This window comes from Phaethon aethereus (genome assembly GCF_964289735.1).
Source record: "Phaethon aethereus genome assembly, chromosome: 1".
Lineage (NCBI taxonomy): Eukaryota > Metazoa > Chordata > Aves > Phaethontiformes > Phaethontidae > Phaethon > Phaethon aethereus.
In genome coordinates this window covers 81,825,369-81,842,827 of record NC_138575.1, presented here as the reverse complement: position 1 = coordinate 81,842,827, position 17,459 = coordinate 81,825,369, and the positions used below count along the sequence as shown (strand labels likewise).

Genomic DNA, 17,459 nt, shown 5'->3' with positions numbered 1-17,459 from the left:
GTGGAATATCTGGACTATCAACTTGCCTAAATATACATGCACAAGGAACTTTTACCCCTTTCTCTCAGTTTAATCCTATCAGGTGTTAAAAAACCTGTGTATGTCTGAGTATAAATAAAAGGAGAGAAGTCCAAGAAATAAAGCTTTGTTTCAACCTCTGTACATGGTAGCAACTGAAACATTCCAGGCAATGATCCCTGTTTTTTGCAAGTAAAGATTCAAGAACTCTTCAGAGGCCTAGCTAGATATAGCCAGGCAATCCTCACATTTAAAGCGATCTTCTTTGCTATTATGCTGGGAAACTTCACACTTGAATAATTTTGAATTTATACCTGCTGCATCTATTGCTGTCAAAGATTTTCTTTCTGCTGTTCTCCTGAGTGTTGTGTCTGAGAACCTGAAGCCAATACACTTTGCTGTCCTGAGATGGACTGATGGGTCATTAGGGTGATGCCACTGAGTGTGCACTGAGCCATGATCTGGTCTAGTGACACTTTAACGTTTTCCTCTCTTATTTCTACTTACTCCAGTAGATAGTAGTATATGCAGCAAGAGTGGCTGTGTCTTAAAGGTGTACATAATTGAGGCATTCCAAAGAGAGATGATTTCTTTTATTGTTGAGCATACATCTGTTAATTCTGATCTGCATAACATCTAACAGACTGGAGGTGAAAAGAAATAGGTGCTCTAAGACTGTCCACAGTTTCTATTAATCATGAAAACCTAGGAAAATAGGTGCTGCACCAGGCAGTCAGAACTCTAGGAGTATTTTTCATGACTATTGCAAAAAAAGAAAAGCAGCTGCTTGTCATTTATGTAACCTTGCTTGGGCTGAATTCAATCAGTGGAAAACATCTGGAACTGATTCCCCTTCAATTTGGAGTGTCCAGTAATCTGCTGTGTACATACAACTGGTGCACCTTAAGCATTAGAATACTTAGCTAAACAATCTTTTGCAATATTCTTATCTTTTGGAAAGAAAAGAGGAAGCAACAGTAATTTCCTAATGAACAAACATTTGCAATGTTCTGTATAGGTTGCGTTGTTCATTGATTTTTTGTGCAGCTGTTGTACAAAATCTATTGATCAAAGTTAATAAATTTCTAAGTGAGCAAGCCTGCTTATTTGTATTGATTTAAAATTGGGCCAAATTCTGAACTCTTCTTTTGACTACAACTGATGAAACAATTTGACCTTGTTACTTTTTTTGATAGAAAGTTTCTGCCTATGATCTATGAGTGATTTTCCTTAAAATTCTCAGTCTTCCTTGCAGAATTAGGATGTTGGACTATTATAGTGAGCTATTAGTATCTGCTTTTCAGCTGATTTTTCTTGTTAAATAAAACTAAAGGAATCACTGAATTGGATAGTAATACTGCATAAAATGCTAACTGTTAAGAAGCCACTCAGTGGGAGATGCATGGAAAAAAATAACTGATGCATTTAAGCAATGTTTTGTGTGGACAATACATTTCTTCTTTATAAGGGAAGTTGGCAAAACTGGAATATATACTCTTTCAATATAAATCCTGTTCACTTGCAGGAGAATTTTTATATTTAAATGAAACTCTTTGGAAACCATAAGTAAACGTATGTCTGGGAAAAGCTCTTCCTTCTTAGTGTTTTCCTGCAGAGAAATTTGCAGTGAATATCCCAGCTGACTAGGCAATAGTTTCTGTGGGAATTCCTCTGGGGCAAGGCCTACAAAGGTTGAGGCGGAAGAAGGCTAATGATTTACTTTGGACATCCCTTCCTCTGTGCTTTGCCACCTCTATTAGGGAGTTCTCTTGCTTTTCCTTCCATGCTAATGTGGGTAAGACTTCTGTATGGCACCCTCCTGTGTTGTATAATGAAAAAATACAGATGTGATCAGTGCTACCCAGTACAGCGGGAAAGCACCCAGCTTGGAAATATAAAGCAGCACTGATGACTTTTAAAATTATGTATTATTTTAATGATGTATAATTTTTGTATTAAGCATCTTCAAGCAGTGGCAATCTACCACCAAGGAAAAAAACCTTCTGGGTTTGCTCTTTTTCATTCTTACTGTGGTCTGTAGCATGTGGTCTCACCAACAAAAGAACTGTGTGTAGTTGGCATGGACTTAGAAACTCCTCTGTAAAAGGAGAAGAATATTTTTTCATGTTTGAATAAGGTGAATTATGGGGACAGCATCTGTAATACAATTCTGATAACTAATTCCAGGAATTCTGGCTTGCATACAACCTGGTCCTGAATCTGCCTCATGGGTACGTAAACCGCGACCGTGTTCTGACCCTTTGGATCCATTTATGTTCCTTTAAGTATTATATTATGCTGAGTTCTCAGAACTTGATTCCAGTTTTCAAAAAAATCTTAAGCAGCATAATGCCAGTATTTGTTGCTAGTGGCTTTTTCATTCTGTTTTTAATGGGGTGAATCAGACCATGGCAATGGGATACTCTATACTCTAGGTTGTACTAACTCAATTAAGATCCATTTCAGGTCAGGTTGACCTGAATCTATGCTAGATTAGTTTGTGCTGAGTGAGCCATCATGAAGCAAGCGTGTGCCGGCGGCCCTAGATAGAAGTCTACAAGCTTCTCTTGCTGTTTATTTGAAGGGCTCACATTGGCTGCTGTTTCTATAACTTTGTAAAAGAGAGCGAGCATGAACTAGATTTTGGTGTACACAGGGGCCCAGAAGCTTAAGGTTTACAGGGATGAATTTAGACAGCCTGATGAGCAGAAAGTCTATACAAATGTACATGTAAACTTGCCTTAGCATAATATCAGTGTTAAATAGGATTTTTCCTTTTCTTACTGGAGAAATGGTATCTCTGGAAGTTCTGTGGCTGTACTGTTTCTAATAAGGTAAAAAATCATATTCATAAAACAGTAGGCCTAATGTCATATGAATGACATCAATTTTAGGTGATAGAGATCTACTTGGATAAGGTAGTGATGGCTTTTAATTAACAATTTTCTGTGAGGTTTTTCACTGCAGAATTTACCTAAGAGCTCTAACGCAGTTATTATAGAGACAATTTTATTCCGGTTATCATATGATCCTAGCATGTATCACAGGACAGAGGATGGAAGATGGGAATCATTGTTTGAATTCTTCAACTGAGTTTAGATACTGAGTTGTATCTGAATCTTTCATGCCACAGAAAACTGAAGGGTGTATTCTGCAAGAGTAGTCTGTGGTTTGCCTGCCAACAAATAGCAAAACTTCTTTAATCAGTCAGGTGCACAAAGGTTGTCCTAATCATATTTGCAGTTTCTGTCCTCTTGACAATGTGTCTGAAACCATTACTGATATTTAGAAAACAATGAGCTTTTTTTTAAAGAAAAATACTTGCTTGAAAATCAAGACAGTATTGTGGCAGTTGTTTTTTTCCCCTGCGGCCTCTGTTAGGGTTCAACATATGTAGTTTTTTATATATATAAAAATGTAAATGTTGACTCTGATAAATCATGAGATTAATGGCACTAAGACTGGGAACTGAGCCATGTCACTTTCACACATAACAAAGATGAAATTGTGTCTCGGTCATCAGTAATGTGGCTTAAAGAAGTGTGTATGGAACCAAAGCCTTGTAATGGGACCGATAGGGTAAGAAAATACATATCTTTTGTGATTTGTATAATATCTACTTTTTCTGAAGATGCTCATTAGAGTCAAGTCACTCCTCAAACTCAGCATTCATCCAGATTTTTCTTTGGGTTTGACAGAATCTACAACCAATTCATAATGTACAGACCGATGTACTCGGCAGTCTCAGCACTAGCAGTGATCTCTCAGTTTTCTGCTTTTCAGGGCTTCATTGCACATCTTCTCAAGAGGAACACTCTTTGCTCCATGGGGACGCATTTTATGGGGAGTGGGTCACTCAAATTGAGAAGTCAAAGATATGCTTAATAGTGAGCTTTTTCAGCCTCTTGCATGCAGGTGCTTTGGAGGGAACTATGAGACATACAATAGAGCCGTGTTTCTCATTACATCTATGAATGTGGTTCTTACTGTCACTGTGATTTTTTTTTTTTTTTTTCCAAGCAAAATCATGGCCTGCTGTCAGAGGAAAATCAAGGTCACCCTAAGCCTCAAGAGCTACAGGGCACATTCAAATGTGTTTCCACAATGTCATCAGTAAAGAAAGACTCTAGGCCTCTGACTGAGGGCATGTGTCAACTTAGAGTTGTGTCTCAGTTATAAACGTCATTGTTCCCTTGTCATGTAAACTTTTTGGTTGCTATTGGGAGTGTAGAATACTAACTATGCTGGGTCTTCTAAAGCTAGTAATTTGAGTCTCAAAAAATTGGATTAAAGTAATGTTCTATTTGTAGTAGCAAAAGTTCAACAACTTATTTGTAATAAAAATAAATTTAAGAGGAACTTAAATATTCAAAATATTTCCTTATGGAAATTCTGAATAAGCAATATGAGGAAGTGGGAATGTAGCATTAATAATGAATGCACATACTGATTGAGTCCTGAAGTACATGGTTGAAGAACCCATGAATTTAAAATTAAATAAAATATGATCAATTGATTTGCAGAATTTCTAGGAAAAGAACTTATTTTGAGTGGCTTTTGTGCTTATAAGATGTTACAGCTCAAATTCTATGATCTGAAAGTCTGTCTGTCAAAATTTTATAGTATTGGGTACACATAACAATTGCTATTTATAATTTCTTTTTTAGTAGTTGTCACTTTGACTTTTACTGAAATTACTGCCCTACCTAAAATCTTCACATTCAACATTTAGCAAATAAGTATTGAGAACAAATGTATTTGAAATAGGAAGAAAACACTCCTATAAAATATTGTTTCTTTTCACCTGGAATGTACAAGAAAACAGCTGGAGCTTTAGGTAGGGGTTTTTTTAGTTTTGATTTAGTGCAGTCAATAGCTACAGATTATTTTGCTGAACTTGCTTTGAGTTTTAGGACAAATATAGCAATTATTTCCTCTAGTGTTCAGATTTACTTTACGGCATTTTTCCTGTCAGTACAGAATAAGCAGATTGGTAACAGTGTTTTATGTCTTGAATTCATGATTAACTGCTAGTCAATGGGAAATTGTTCTACAAGGATTCAATGGTGTGATGCAAAGAACTACATTAGACCAGCAAATAACTGTGGCATATTTCACTGTAATTACAATAATTGTGTTTTGTGTTCCCGCGAGTCAAAACATTGACGACAATTCAGAAGATGTTTCTAATTTTATTGTCACTGCAATTTGTATACTTTGACCATTAACAGTCATGAAAAATAAAAATGTTTTCAGACTGGTTTATTTTCTTTAATAGCCACACTAAAACTATACTTCCTTTTTAAAATAAACATTTTTACTATAATGGCAGTTCTGAATCCCATAATGGAAAGTAACTCTATATATTTATATTACATGATACATTCCCTATGTGTAATTCTAAGAGTTTGTATGTGTTAAGAGCTCTCCCCTGCAGAGCTAACAAGCTGCCAAATTACATTTCACTGGCTATTAATTGTTTCATTTTAAGGTTAAGTTAATCTCGTCCTTTAAAAAAGGGAGGGGGCAAGCAGTGAAGAAGGATCACTTTTGAAGCTATTTTTATCTTATTTTTCTTGACTGTTCTTCCTGTATGTTTTGTTCTTCAGAATAATTGAACTAACAGTCAAGTATTTCTAGCCTTCCCAATACTAATGCATTTGACTTGTTGACTTGAATTTAGCCTTGGAGACCTGATCTCTGAACATATTCACAAGGTGTAGATGGTATCTTCAACTTGGGAAACTTGTTCACAATATCTGTGGGCACAAGGATTGTGCCCGATAAGTGAAAGAAACAGAGTGAGGCTTCAGTTAAGAGCAAAAGTTGAAATTAGTCAGAATACTTTGCTGTAAAATATTGAGAAACATTGCTTTCTGGACATCATTTGAATACAACTTGTCTTGTGAGGTGCTTTCCCAAAGGTGTCCAGCTCACATTTCTCCTGGACCAATTGTGGCAGCATTTGGGCCCAACGCATGCAGGAAAAGTAGGTCACTGCTGACAATAGATGTCAGCAACTTAGTCTGTGCTGTTTCAGCCACTGAGTGTTAATGGCAAATGTAAGCTACTGTGGCAGAATTGGAGCTACTCTGCAGAAAACTGTGACTGCAGATTTGCCCAGTTATTGAAATGTTTAATGCAAGGCTACTAGTACTGAGCTAGCAAACCTGCAAAGAAAGAGAAACAGGAGAGGAAGGATATATAGGGATTTCTTGTTGATCATGAAGTTGAGTTGGCAATGCAAATGTGTTGAAAGATGTTCCAAGACAGATATTTTTTTTTGCTAGGAGATGAGGTACTTGCTCTCTTCACTTGAAGGATAACCTCAAGGGCTGAGAAGTCTTTAGTTAAGATAGGTAGGTAGGTGCTTTGCTTTGGACAACTGTTCTTTTTCCTGTTGATGTCACTATATTTTTCCTGCTGTCACAATCCTCCTGCTACTGCCATGTGGCACAACTGTATCTGTAGGCTGAACTGTATCTGCTGTGCAATTCACTCTGTGTTCCTCTGCTCCTCTTCTGCAACCAACCAGGAAAATCTGTTTTCTAACCTCTTTGCCAGACCTTGCCCCTTACTACCATGCATATCAACCAAATATATTTGACTGAGTTTGGAAGCCTGCTTTTTTGTGTGTGTTTAGGAGAAATAGCTTTCATAATGAAAAAGGCATTATAATTTTCAGGAACAGAGAGCCCAAGAGAGAAGTAGTCTTAAAATGAAGACGTCAAGGTTCGCTTTATCCACACAGAAACCTGGGAAGGGCTAGCTACCTCAGATACACACTTATAGACCCTGTATCTTAAGAGATGGGAAATTTCTATGGATGATTCAGGTTGAGAATGAGAAATCCCACTAGGGTTTAGTTATAGGCTGTCTTTTTCTCTGGCTTCCTTGTCTTTGGGGTCTTCTAGTCTGTTTGGCTCAGTAAGACAGAGGACAAAAGTCCATAGAATTAAATTTTGTTGTAACACATAGAGGCTCTAAGACCATGTTATGCATATGTATGGGAAAAGGTGTCTGGCTGGCAGAAGTTGTATGTACTCCTGCAATGCTGCATCCTTTCTCCTGTGAAAGGCAGGAGGCCAGAGGAAAACATCCAGGCAGTTGGACCACACACCTAGCCATGTAGTAAATATTCATATTGCTGTCCAATGTGCAGCATGACTAAATGATGATAGCAGAATGACTACAGCTCACTCGCAGCTAACAGCATTTAGCACTGTCAAAAAAAAAATCACATCTGACTCTTTTTTTTTTTTTTAACAAATTTTGGCTTGCTATTCTGACAAGGAACTGCAAACAGCTTTCTCTAGCTTTCTATTGTGGATCAATCCCATGAGGAAAACTGAAAAACAATCCTGGGTGTAATGCAACCAGAAATGCAAAAGTTAAAATAGCTAGGTTAGTAGCTATTCTTTGTCACTTATCTGTTTTCGTTAACGCTTTTATCACAGCACAATCAATAGACATTTAAAAATAATTAATTCGCTCAAAATAAATTGGACAAGGAAAATCCTTTCTTAACTTAATGCTTTTGAAAGGGACTGAACTGAGCGCAATGAAAATTGTAGCTTGCTATCTGAACAGATAGCGAGTGGCACCAACACTGCGTGCTTCTCTACTATGCTCCATTAATCTCCAATTCTCTTCTGACAGGTCATATCTGTGTATGAGGAGGTACTTATAACTCTTTGTGCAGTTGGTCCCTGACCACTTTTCTGAATCTTTCAACAAACCTGCTTGTCACTTAATGCCAAACATTACCTAGGTTCTGTGGTATGAATGTTTGTTCATTCTACAAGTTATTTCACACAAAATATTCAGCTAAATATTCTAATCCAATATGTTTCAGTTAGAAAAGAAGTTGATTTTGTCCTGAATGTAGTTTTTCTTAAGTAGGCCTATATTTATGATGCTATAGAAAATTTTTGCTGTGTGGGGTTTTTTTTTTGTGAATATATTGCATCCTTGTTTGCTAGGTCTTACCAGGATGTTGAGAGAGTCAGGTAGGTAACAGCATCTTCATATGCATTCAAAAGTATGTTTCATTGTTTTTTCTCTGCATGTTTTCTAGTATTACATGCCTTTGATTTTGAATTATGTGTTGGTATTCATTTACATTTTCATGCTGTCCCATTAGGCATATAATGAGTGATTGTGGTTCCATGGGGTGTAAGTCAGTATGTAATTTGGCCTGCAGGCTTATCTAAACAAAAGAATGTACAACAAAAAGTCAGCATTAGTGCATTTTGAGTGCTGATTGTTTCGAATCAGATACACAGGAAACCAGATGTTGAAGTTTATCTAAAACACTTGCAGCTGAACATGTAACTAAGTACAGCAGCAATGGTGCATGGCACTTTTTGCATATACTTAGCAACATGTTTGCAGCAAATGCAAACTTATTCTCAATTAACTTTTTCAGGCGCTCTTTTGTTTCTGTTCTGCTAGCAAACTACTGTTAATCAATTTTTATCTGATTCTGCAGGTCTTCTGGGAGCAAAATCAAATTCAGGGATAATGTGCATGAATTGCAGTATCAGCCATGTCTCTAATGGCAATTAAAATTAGATGCCTAAAATTAGATACATAAAGTGGCTTGGCTTTTTTAACCATACTGGGCACTTGTAGCTCTTAGAGTTGTGTATGGGACAATCTGAGTATTTGGCATTTGTACACGGCTTACATTTGAGTAGCCAGTAAGGATTTAAAATACCAGATTCGGAAGCTCAGATTTTTAACGTTTTTACAGAAAACTAAAAAATAACTCTTATTTGGACTAGTACTGAGTACCAGTACAGTCCTGATGCTTTATTTCCACAATAGTAATGAAGAAAAGCTCTCATAATATAACTTTCATAAAGAAGTTATTCAGCCGTATGTTAATGATATGTTTTGCGATATTCTTCCAACATGACTGCTCAGATGATCTTGAATACCATTTGGCTGCTGAGATGAATAATAATAGAAAGTTGAAGAGGTTTTTACAGGCTGGCTGGTGATCAGGTGTCAGACACTTTAAGTGCCTTGGCTTTCGTAAGCCATTAATTTTTGGTTTTTTCTGAGGAAAGTAAGGATTTGGAAATACCTCAGTCTAGGCCCCAAACCAGTTTGCCCCTCTATACAGCTTTAAAAATACTGCGTTTCGAGCAGTGAGGTGATATGAGATCGTGCCAGGAGAAAGATGACAGGAAACAATGCTGTGATCTCCCAGGTAGTTCCTCCTTGTGGATAAAGGAAGCATAGCCACTCCATCGGTTTTCTGTCAAGGTGCAGCCTTATATATAAAATTAAGCAAATCATATGTTTACTTCAGAGATTTCTTACATTGAGTAGCAGAGCCTGGTGTTGTGAGAGAGTGCTTTAACAAATCCTGATCTGAAAGTCAGTAAGGAGTCAACTGATAGTGTCAAATTTTAGGCTGGATTGATCCCACTGACCTTGCACAATGGATGAAGATATGTACATTATAAGTATAATGCCATTGGCTGAGATTGGACTGACAGTCATTCTTCAGAGATACCTCCTTTTCCCTTTCTCCATTGACTGTGAAGAAAGCAGAGGTTTTTGGCTTATGTGCCACAGAGTGGGAATGAACAAAAATTACAAGGTTTTCCTTTTTCCCTGTTATGTCACCTATAGTACATATTGTGCACATACAGTCTTTTGAGCTGATAATTGCTATGGACATAGTTTAATCAAACAATGAAATGTTATGTCAATTAAGTGTGCAGAGCAGGCTTTTAATTTCCTAAATTCCATATACACTTGGAAAAAAAAAAATCTTAATGTCTCAGGTACTGGAAAATCTGGTTTAGATACCTTTAAAAAAAAATCTAGTCAGTTGGCTTCACTGTAAATAAGCTGATAAACTTGCTTTGTTTCCCATTGTTAAACATGTAGTTAATTTTACAGATGAAACTGTTTCTTTAGTATTTCATTTGTTTTGTTAACAAAGGGAAATTTTATTATAACTTAAAGTGGGCTACGTATCATAATTTTGATGTGCCTGATCCAACTGAATTCAGTAAAAAAAAATGGGAATATATTTCCATTTTTACTGTATATATTATCAGAAAGCCAGTTATGGATTTACTGTTTCTGTCGTCATACTAAGTTCTTACTGAGCATATGAGAGTGATAAAAACACATCTCACAAAATGCGGTCTTGTTACTTTCTCTCACAGGTTATTTTATTTAAGAATTATTTTATATAGGATAACTTTTCTATCACTAATAAGAAGTCCTTGTTGTAAGGAAGAAAAAGAATAATTGAAACGGGTGAAAGTGATTAAAAGACAGTGGCACTGAAGGAAGAGATTGAAATTTACTTTTGGTCTCTTAAGCCTGTTTTTTATCATGTTCTGTTTTAAAAACAACCAAGCAACCAAAAGCCCCAGACAAACAGAAAAGCCCCACCTTTGGCTTCATCTAGAAGAGGAGACCTTATCCTCATCAGTGTTTTCTATATGTTAATCTTTTTACTGCTTTGAACACCAGTTTAGCTTACCTTTTTTGTCCCGTCTGGCCTTTCTCTAGCCCTGTCTTCTTATATGCAGCTCTACAGCTTTCCTGGTCATCTTTATCCATCTGCTCTGTAAGCTCTCCCCTGTCACCAGGTATTTGGCATTGTCTTCACACAATCTATTACTTAACAATTTGAGGAATAAATATTCATGTGACAGGAACTGTTTTATGTTAAACTGCCTCAAATTTACTGTCCATTTCTATCCATGTGCCTGTGTTTTCCCAGTTTAAATTGCCAAGTATCTCCTTTCATTCAAGTTCCTCAGTGTTTGTATTCCTAGAGTAGAAACTGCAGGTACCCTTCTATGTAATGTAAGCAGCCACTGCAATTCTCTGCAGACTTTTGTAAAGTAGACTGTGTGGGAATGGTATGCATTATCTTTAAATTTGTATTCAGGGTTTTTTGGTGACTACGAAAAAAAAAAACCCTTCTAATAAAAACAGTAAGTTGGAATTATTTCAGTAGAAGAGACCTGCATTTTCTTTCTTTTTTTTTCCACCTTCTTGATCTAAGAAGAGAATAGTGCAAAATCTTCCTGGTTATTTTGTCCTGGTATTGGTGGGAATGCCTGTTTGAGGATGACCATGGTAATAGCAACCATGTGCAGTCATTTTCTACTGCAATTGTGAATTAGCAGTTCACTTTTTTCCCCATACTACAGAAGTTAGTGTAATATAGGTAAGGAATCTGAGGTTAAATAAAGCTAAGCAGCATTACTAAAGTATCTCTGGGTTGTGTTGTGATGTGTTTATTACATGTTCTCACCATTTTAGAAACTAACACTGAAGGAAAAAATAGAGATATATGAAACTTAGCTTTCCTTTTGCTGTTTCAATTAATGAGTTGATCTATTTCATGGATTCCTAAGTCTATGGCATTCACTGGTATTTGTACTGTGGTAGATACTATTCCGTATTTTCAACTTGCTGCTTCCAACTGTTCATGCTCAGAAAATATTATATATTTTATAACTGCATGGGTACAGCTTCTTCATACTGTGAGTAGTAGCACATGGAAATGAAGCATGGCTTCTCTTTCCCTTTCATATTTCTTTGCCTCCCTCCTTGCTACTCTGCAACAACAAAAATCAGGCATTCATTCCCATAAAATCAGTTTGGAAAAGGAAAGCTTATTAAAATAAATATGAAGAGGGAAGATATAGTTGTTCTGGCTTGTGCTGCAGCTGTTACAAACTTACCATGGACCTTACAACTTTGAGTTTTATTTCTGGAAAACGTCACTGCCATGTGTTGAATGTATTTTAATGCTCAACACTTCCTCAAAATGAAGACATTATCATGAATGCTTATGGCTTTTTGACATTTAAAAAAAGTTCCTTTTTGTGATTTTTTTTTTTCAGAAATTTTGATTTATGACTGAACAGTGCTGTTTAAATGAGCTCTGGAAGTTCACTCAGGGAAGGTGACAGTTAACTTCAGAAACCAAGTGTTTCAAATAAGAAGATCATGACTCTGACAGCCACCTTAAGGACAGAAAATATTAGGAACAGAGGACATATTACTTGCATTTACCGTTGACATTAGTGTTTGGATGTGTAGACTAGAAAACATTATAATGGGTTAATATTTTAAAGCAGGAACACAGAATTAATGGGTGATAAAAGCATAAAGGGATTTATTATTAAATAGTTTTTATTATTAAGGTTACAAGGATAAAAAAGGTATTCTCTTGTGATGGCTTAATACTTCACAAAATGTGAACCTGAACTGACTCTGAATTGAATCAAGTGGCTCAGAGTAGTAGGGAATCTTGTCACCACCTAAATGTTAGGACCCTCAGTGATTTCTGGATTTCAGCTTTAACTTTATATTTAAGATCAGCACTTCTTTTTCTTAATAATTGTGTAAGCTAGAGGCAGATTTTTGAGATTAAATCTTGTCTGTAACCAAACTGGCAGAAATTGTTCTGTCTGCAGATCTGACCATGGGGGAAGTGTGGGAGGGAAGAGGAGAAGCAGGGAGGCAATCTTTGAGGCATGACCCAAATACTTAGTTTTATGGAGCTAAGTGCACATCTTCAACTAATAAAGTGAACCATGGAGTATACATTACAGTACTCGTGTTTGTATAAAGTACATAATCACATCATTGTCTTTTTCAAAATGCTTGTAGGAATGAAAAGTATGTGTACTACTTGTGGGATGAGACTGTCACAGATAAACATAGCAAAGTCTTCATAAACAGAAAATTTGCACGCTTTTACTCTATATAAAAAGGAAACAGAAGCTTTCCATGCTCGTGTAGGTAACCAAGCACGGTTTGAGGCCATTAAGCCCAGGATTATATTCTACATATATACCAACCTCTGCAGAAGGTCCATGGTCAGAGAAGCAGGGGTTCCGGCTGCACCCCGCAGTAACAGCGGAGATGCTCTGCAGCGCTTGGCACAGCACCCACAAATGGGAATAATGAGAAAGTAAAGGCTTCAGAACTAGCATGCTGCTGTTGTCCCTCTTTTCTCATAACTATCATGTAATGGAGCAAAGAGCCATTGTAGTAGCGAACACCTCTCAGAAAAGGAATTAGCAAGCCAAATGTAAACAATTAGGGGATTGTGGGTTTTTTTTAAGAACCCATGGATGCAGATTGCAAAAAACAGTGTGATAAGACAGATAAGTTTGGTAAGGCAATATGGACCAAACCTTTACAATGACAGAAATAAAATATAATCCTACTTCTAATCATGACAAATGCATTGCGGTAATCTTAATATCTATCTTGTGCTATAAAGGAGGCAAAACCCCATGAATTAACTAGGTTCTTCTCTTATCTCAACAGTCTGTTGTGTAAGTTGGAATTGATAACAATACAATGTTTTCTTTTTAATTTGGTTATGCCTTACATTGGCACAGTGACTTAACTCTGCCTTTGGCCAACTTTCAAATTCTGCTAGGTTTCTATGAGGAAATTCTTACTCAATTTGAAGCCAAAACTCTCCCAGTTTAATTTTGCGGATGTGATTGTGTACGTTGTTATTTCTTCGGAGATTGAAGGAGCCTATTCCTAAATCTGTGTGTGCTTCCCAAAGCAATACTTCAAATATTGGTTCTATGTATCTCAAGACTTTGTCCAGAAATAAGGCTACATGCTTCTCTTGTAGAAAAAAGTTCTTATCAGAAAAGTGCAGAACTGGCAGGTCTAAGAAAATAAAGCTCCTCTAGAGCTACCAAAGTGTTTCAGTGCTGTTTGAAAAGCACACAAGTTCATGTTCCCAGTGACAGGAAGATTTGTTTTTCCCCTGGAAACATAGTTTAATTGTGAATAAATGCAGCAGATGTAAATAAAATAGCTTTGCAATATTATGTCCTTTAGCAGTGTTCAGTTATGCTATTTTATAATTATATTCCATAGATTTAATTCCTTGCCATTTATGCTATGGCTCTTCCAAGAGTAAGCTCTGATGTTGTATGCTTTTTACTATTTAGCTTGAATGTAGTCCAGCCAAGGTGGTGCTGTAGAATTAACTTGAGATTTCAACAGTTAGTTTTCTAGGAGTCAAGCTTTCTTGTTTCTGTCATGTGGGTTGTTTTGGTTTTTTAATTCTTACCCAGCATATACAAATGACACGACTTAGTCTTTTACTTGTTTTGTTTAACAATTTTAGTGATTCCTCCCACCCCTTGCAAGTGTTTATCTTTTTTTTTCCCTTGAATTTATATGTGTCATCCTATGCGTTTTCCAAGTTAGACTCTGCCAGCTCATAACTATATGTGCCAAGCTTTCAAGAATGATCAGAATTAAAATAGGTAGGGAACTTGCTTACAAACTGTTAGAATCACTAGCAGTGATAAAAAAAAGCTATTTCAGATCACAACAATTCAAGGTAGGTGTAGTTAATAGCTTTTGAACAAAATAAATCTAGGAAAAAATATTGAGAAGACCTTAAAACAGAAAATCACAGAATCACTAGGTTGGAAAGGACCTTCAAGCTCATCAAGTCCAACCATTAATCCAGCGCCACCATGTCCCCTAAACCATGTCCTGAAGTGCCAGGAATTGCTTATGAACATTGATACAGGTACATGTATACTTCACATTTATGGTGGAAGACATCAGCCCTATACTTGATGGAAATGAGTATTGAGGATAGCGCTTTTTAAAACATCAGTTTTCATCAGTTACAGGGCTAGCTGCGCTTCTCTGTTTTTTGCAGTCTGTGAGTGAACTCCATTCATCGGCTATCATATGCCTTCCCAATCCGTAATGAAATCTGTAGCTTTCTTAAGCTTGGAACATAAACTGAGCTACAGTATGGCTTTGTATCCATCGTGGTTACCCTGCTGATCTGACTGCATTCAAACACCTGAGGCTCTTCCCTCGTCCAGGGGAGAATTTTTGAACACTGGTGAATATAGTGACCAAAGAGGATACTTTAAACAAAAGTGCTGTTTATATGATAATAGCAATACAATTCTAAAGAAGGGTTTTAAAGAAATTAAAGTATACATACCAGAGAGTATTAACTGAGGAAATGAAAGTCAGACTGTTTCTACCGTCATGCCCACATTGAAATTGTGGGTATGGTGAATTTCTGCTTACAGGGAGACAGTCCTCAAGAAGACAAGCCTTTCTTGTGAGAGGTTTCTGTGTATTTGAACTATATTTATGCACAAATATATTTTTGTATTCATTTGTGACATGTTATAAGCACCAACTTCACTGATTCTGACAAAAAAAGCCATGTCTCATACTAGAACCATTTCTTTAATCTACTGCACAGTATCTTAAGCAAGGGAAAGAGCTTGTATATGTTGTCTTCCTAATGTGTTATGATTTCTTTGAATTATTTGTGCAGTGAAAAGACATTTAGAAGGGAATACCCAAGAAATGTCACGGGACAACAGCTTCACTGATGACATTGACCTTATATCAGAAGAGTTGCCACTGCCAGCTGTATCCGACATGGCACAGTAAGTGGAACAACAACTTCTTAATAATATAAATGCTCATTAATTCTGAGGGAGACCTGTCACTGCATAAAAGTATTATTCTTTGGCTGACTGCGCTTGAAGTGATGACGGGTTTGATCTTATTTAACTATATGTGAACATTTCTACAAAATGCAAGTTTAGCTTCAAGTTTAGTGGAAATAGTCAGACACTTGGAAAGAGACGCATTGCTCTGCCACAGGTGGCTTGCAGTCTCGATGTCTTTGTTTTATTTTTTAAGGCAGCTGACACAGTTCCTGAGATTGAGTTTTACAGGTAGCTTTATATTTTGTAGAGTTCTGAATCAGTTTGAGCTCTAAAGCACTCCTAATATGATTAATGTATGCATTGATTTGAAACATAAATGAAAGAGTGATTTATAAATACAGCCTCAAAATAGAAAGACTACATTATGTGTAATATTTGGATAAAGTAGGCACACTTGTAAGGAAATTATGTTCCAGAAATATGAAAGGAAAATTATTAAAGAGACGCTGAAGGTGTCTGGATTGACCAGGATAGAAAATCCCCATTATCAGTGAGTTCACTGCAATTATTGCATGATCACTCATGTTGCTTGTGTTTGGTTCAGCAAATGTCTATTTCTTGAAATAACCATAATAGTATCTTCATGCAGGATACCTCCATATTGTGTTTTGACAGGATCATGAGTAACTTTCATGCTTTTGTCCTATAATGTACAATACCAGTGTTGGGGATGGGATTCTGCAGTAAATTTCAAATGTGAAGCAGAGCGTTAAAGCATGCAGCAAGGTCTGGATGGACCAGAGCATCCAGGTACCATACTAAGGCTTTATCTTATGTGAAGAAAGCGATACAAACAATGCTGGTACATAGAACTCTTGAATTAGCAGTGATATATGGCCTAAAGGTACTGTACAGCTGGCACAAGGTCATGAAGGTCTAATTGGTTGTTTGAATGTTAATGCTGCTGAAAAACTTGCCTGAGTTCACACTTGCAAGAGAAAATATGGAATTGTCTTTGGAAAAACCCTTTGGTTAATATCTGAGATTAAAAAGAACAAAAATTGTTGCTTGCCTTCAGATAGGGAAAAATATAGACAATGGTGTTCAGGATTAATTTGAAAGCAATGTGATTCCAATCTGTAGTGCGATTGCTTTTAAGATGTTTTCTTTCACTTTATATGGTTACTTTCTGTTCGGGTAACTCATACAGATGATGTGTCTACTCAATCTATAGGAACTATACTATGCTTTTATACAAGGTATCCTGGTGCTTGTATTTTCCCAACATGCTGTATTTTTTGACCTTCTTTCAATTCAGAGAATTATAAACTGTTCTATTAAAATTGGTCATTTTTTTTATCAGTCTGATGCAAGCACAGGATTTTGCATTTGGAAAGGAACAGTTCTAATCTTATTTCTACTGTCTAGTGCCTGAAAAATGGTGCTACTCTATCTTGTTCTGTATAGTGCACCTTGAAAACTATACCTGCGTTTCTAGCTCATGTCAGAGTTTAAATGCATTTCTGTCTTGTGTGGAAAGTAAGAAAAAGAATAGTAGACAGCTAACCAAATATACAAGAGGAAAAAAAAAGTATTTGAAGTAATATACTACATCGTTTAAAGTAATACACAATCAATTCATTAATTCCTCTTTATGTGGATGTCAGGTGCATATAAACAGAATGATCTTGCAACTAAATATTGCTAAATTATTATTCAATTCTAAGAGCCACTATGTATAGTGTATGTATAAATTTTAGCTTCTGAATATTTGTGATGAACTTCAAATATACAGAAAACATAAGGTCAAAATTTGTAGATATAAAGTCATAAAGGTACAATAGAAAAACAAAGCCAAAACAGCATTTCATGTAGTTTCATGCTTCTTAAGTCAAGCATGCCAGTTTTCACCTTTATCACTGATAATTTCATTTTCTACGTGTGTAATTCTACTTAGTAGGATCCAGTCATTTA

At 36.3% G+C, this 17,459-nt stretch overlaps 1 protein-coding gene across 1 annotated transcript in view; it reads left to right on the top strand.

The window, feature by feature from the left end:
• Positions 1-17,459, top strand: part of LOC309412102 (potassium voltage-gated channel subfamily KQT member 1-like) — a gene marked incomplete at both ends in the record, with an annotated part of 522,805 nt that overhangs the window by 86,712 nt on the left and 418,634 nt on the right. Inside the window, 1 exon segment of the mRNA XM_082008908.1 lies at positions 15,365-15,479. Coding sequence (XP_081865034.1) covers positions 15,365-15,479 — 115 coding nt within the window.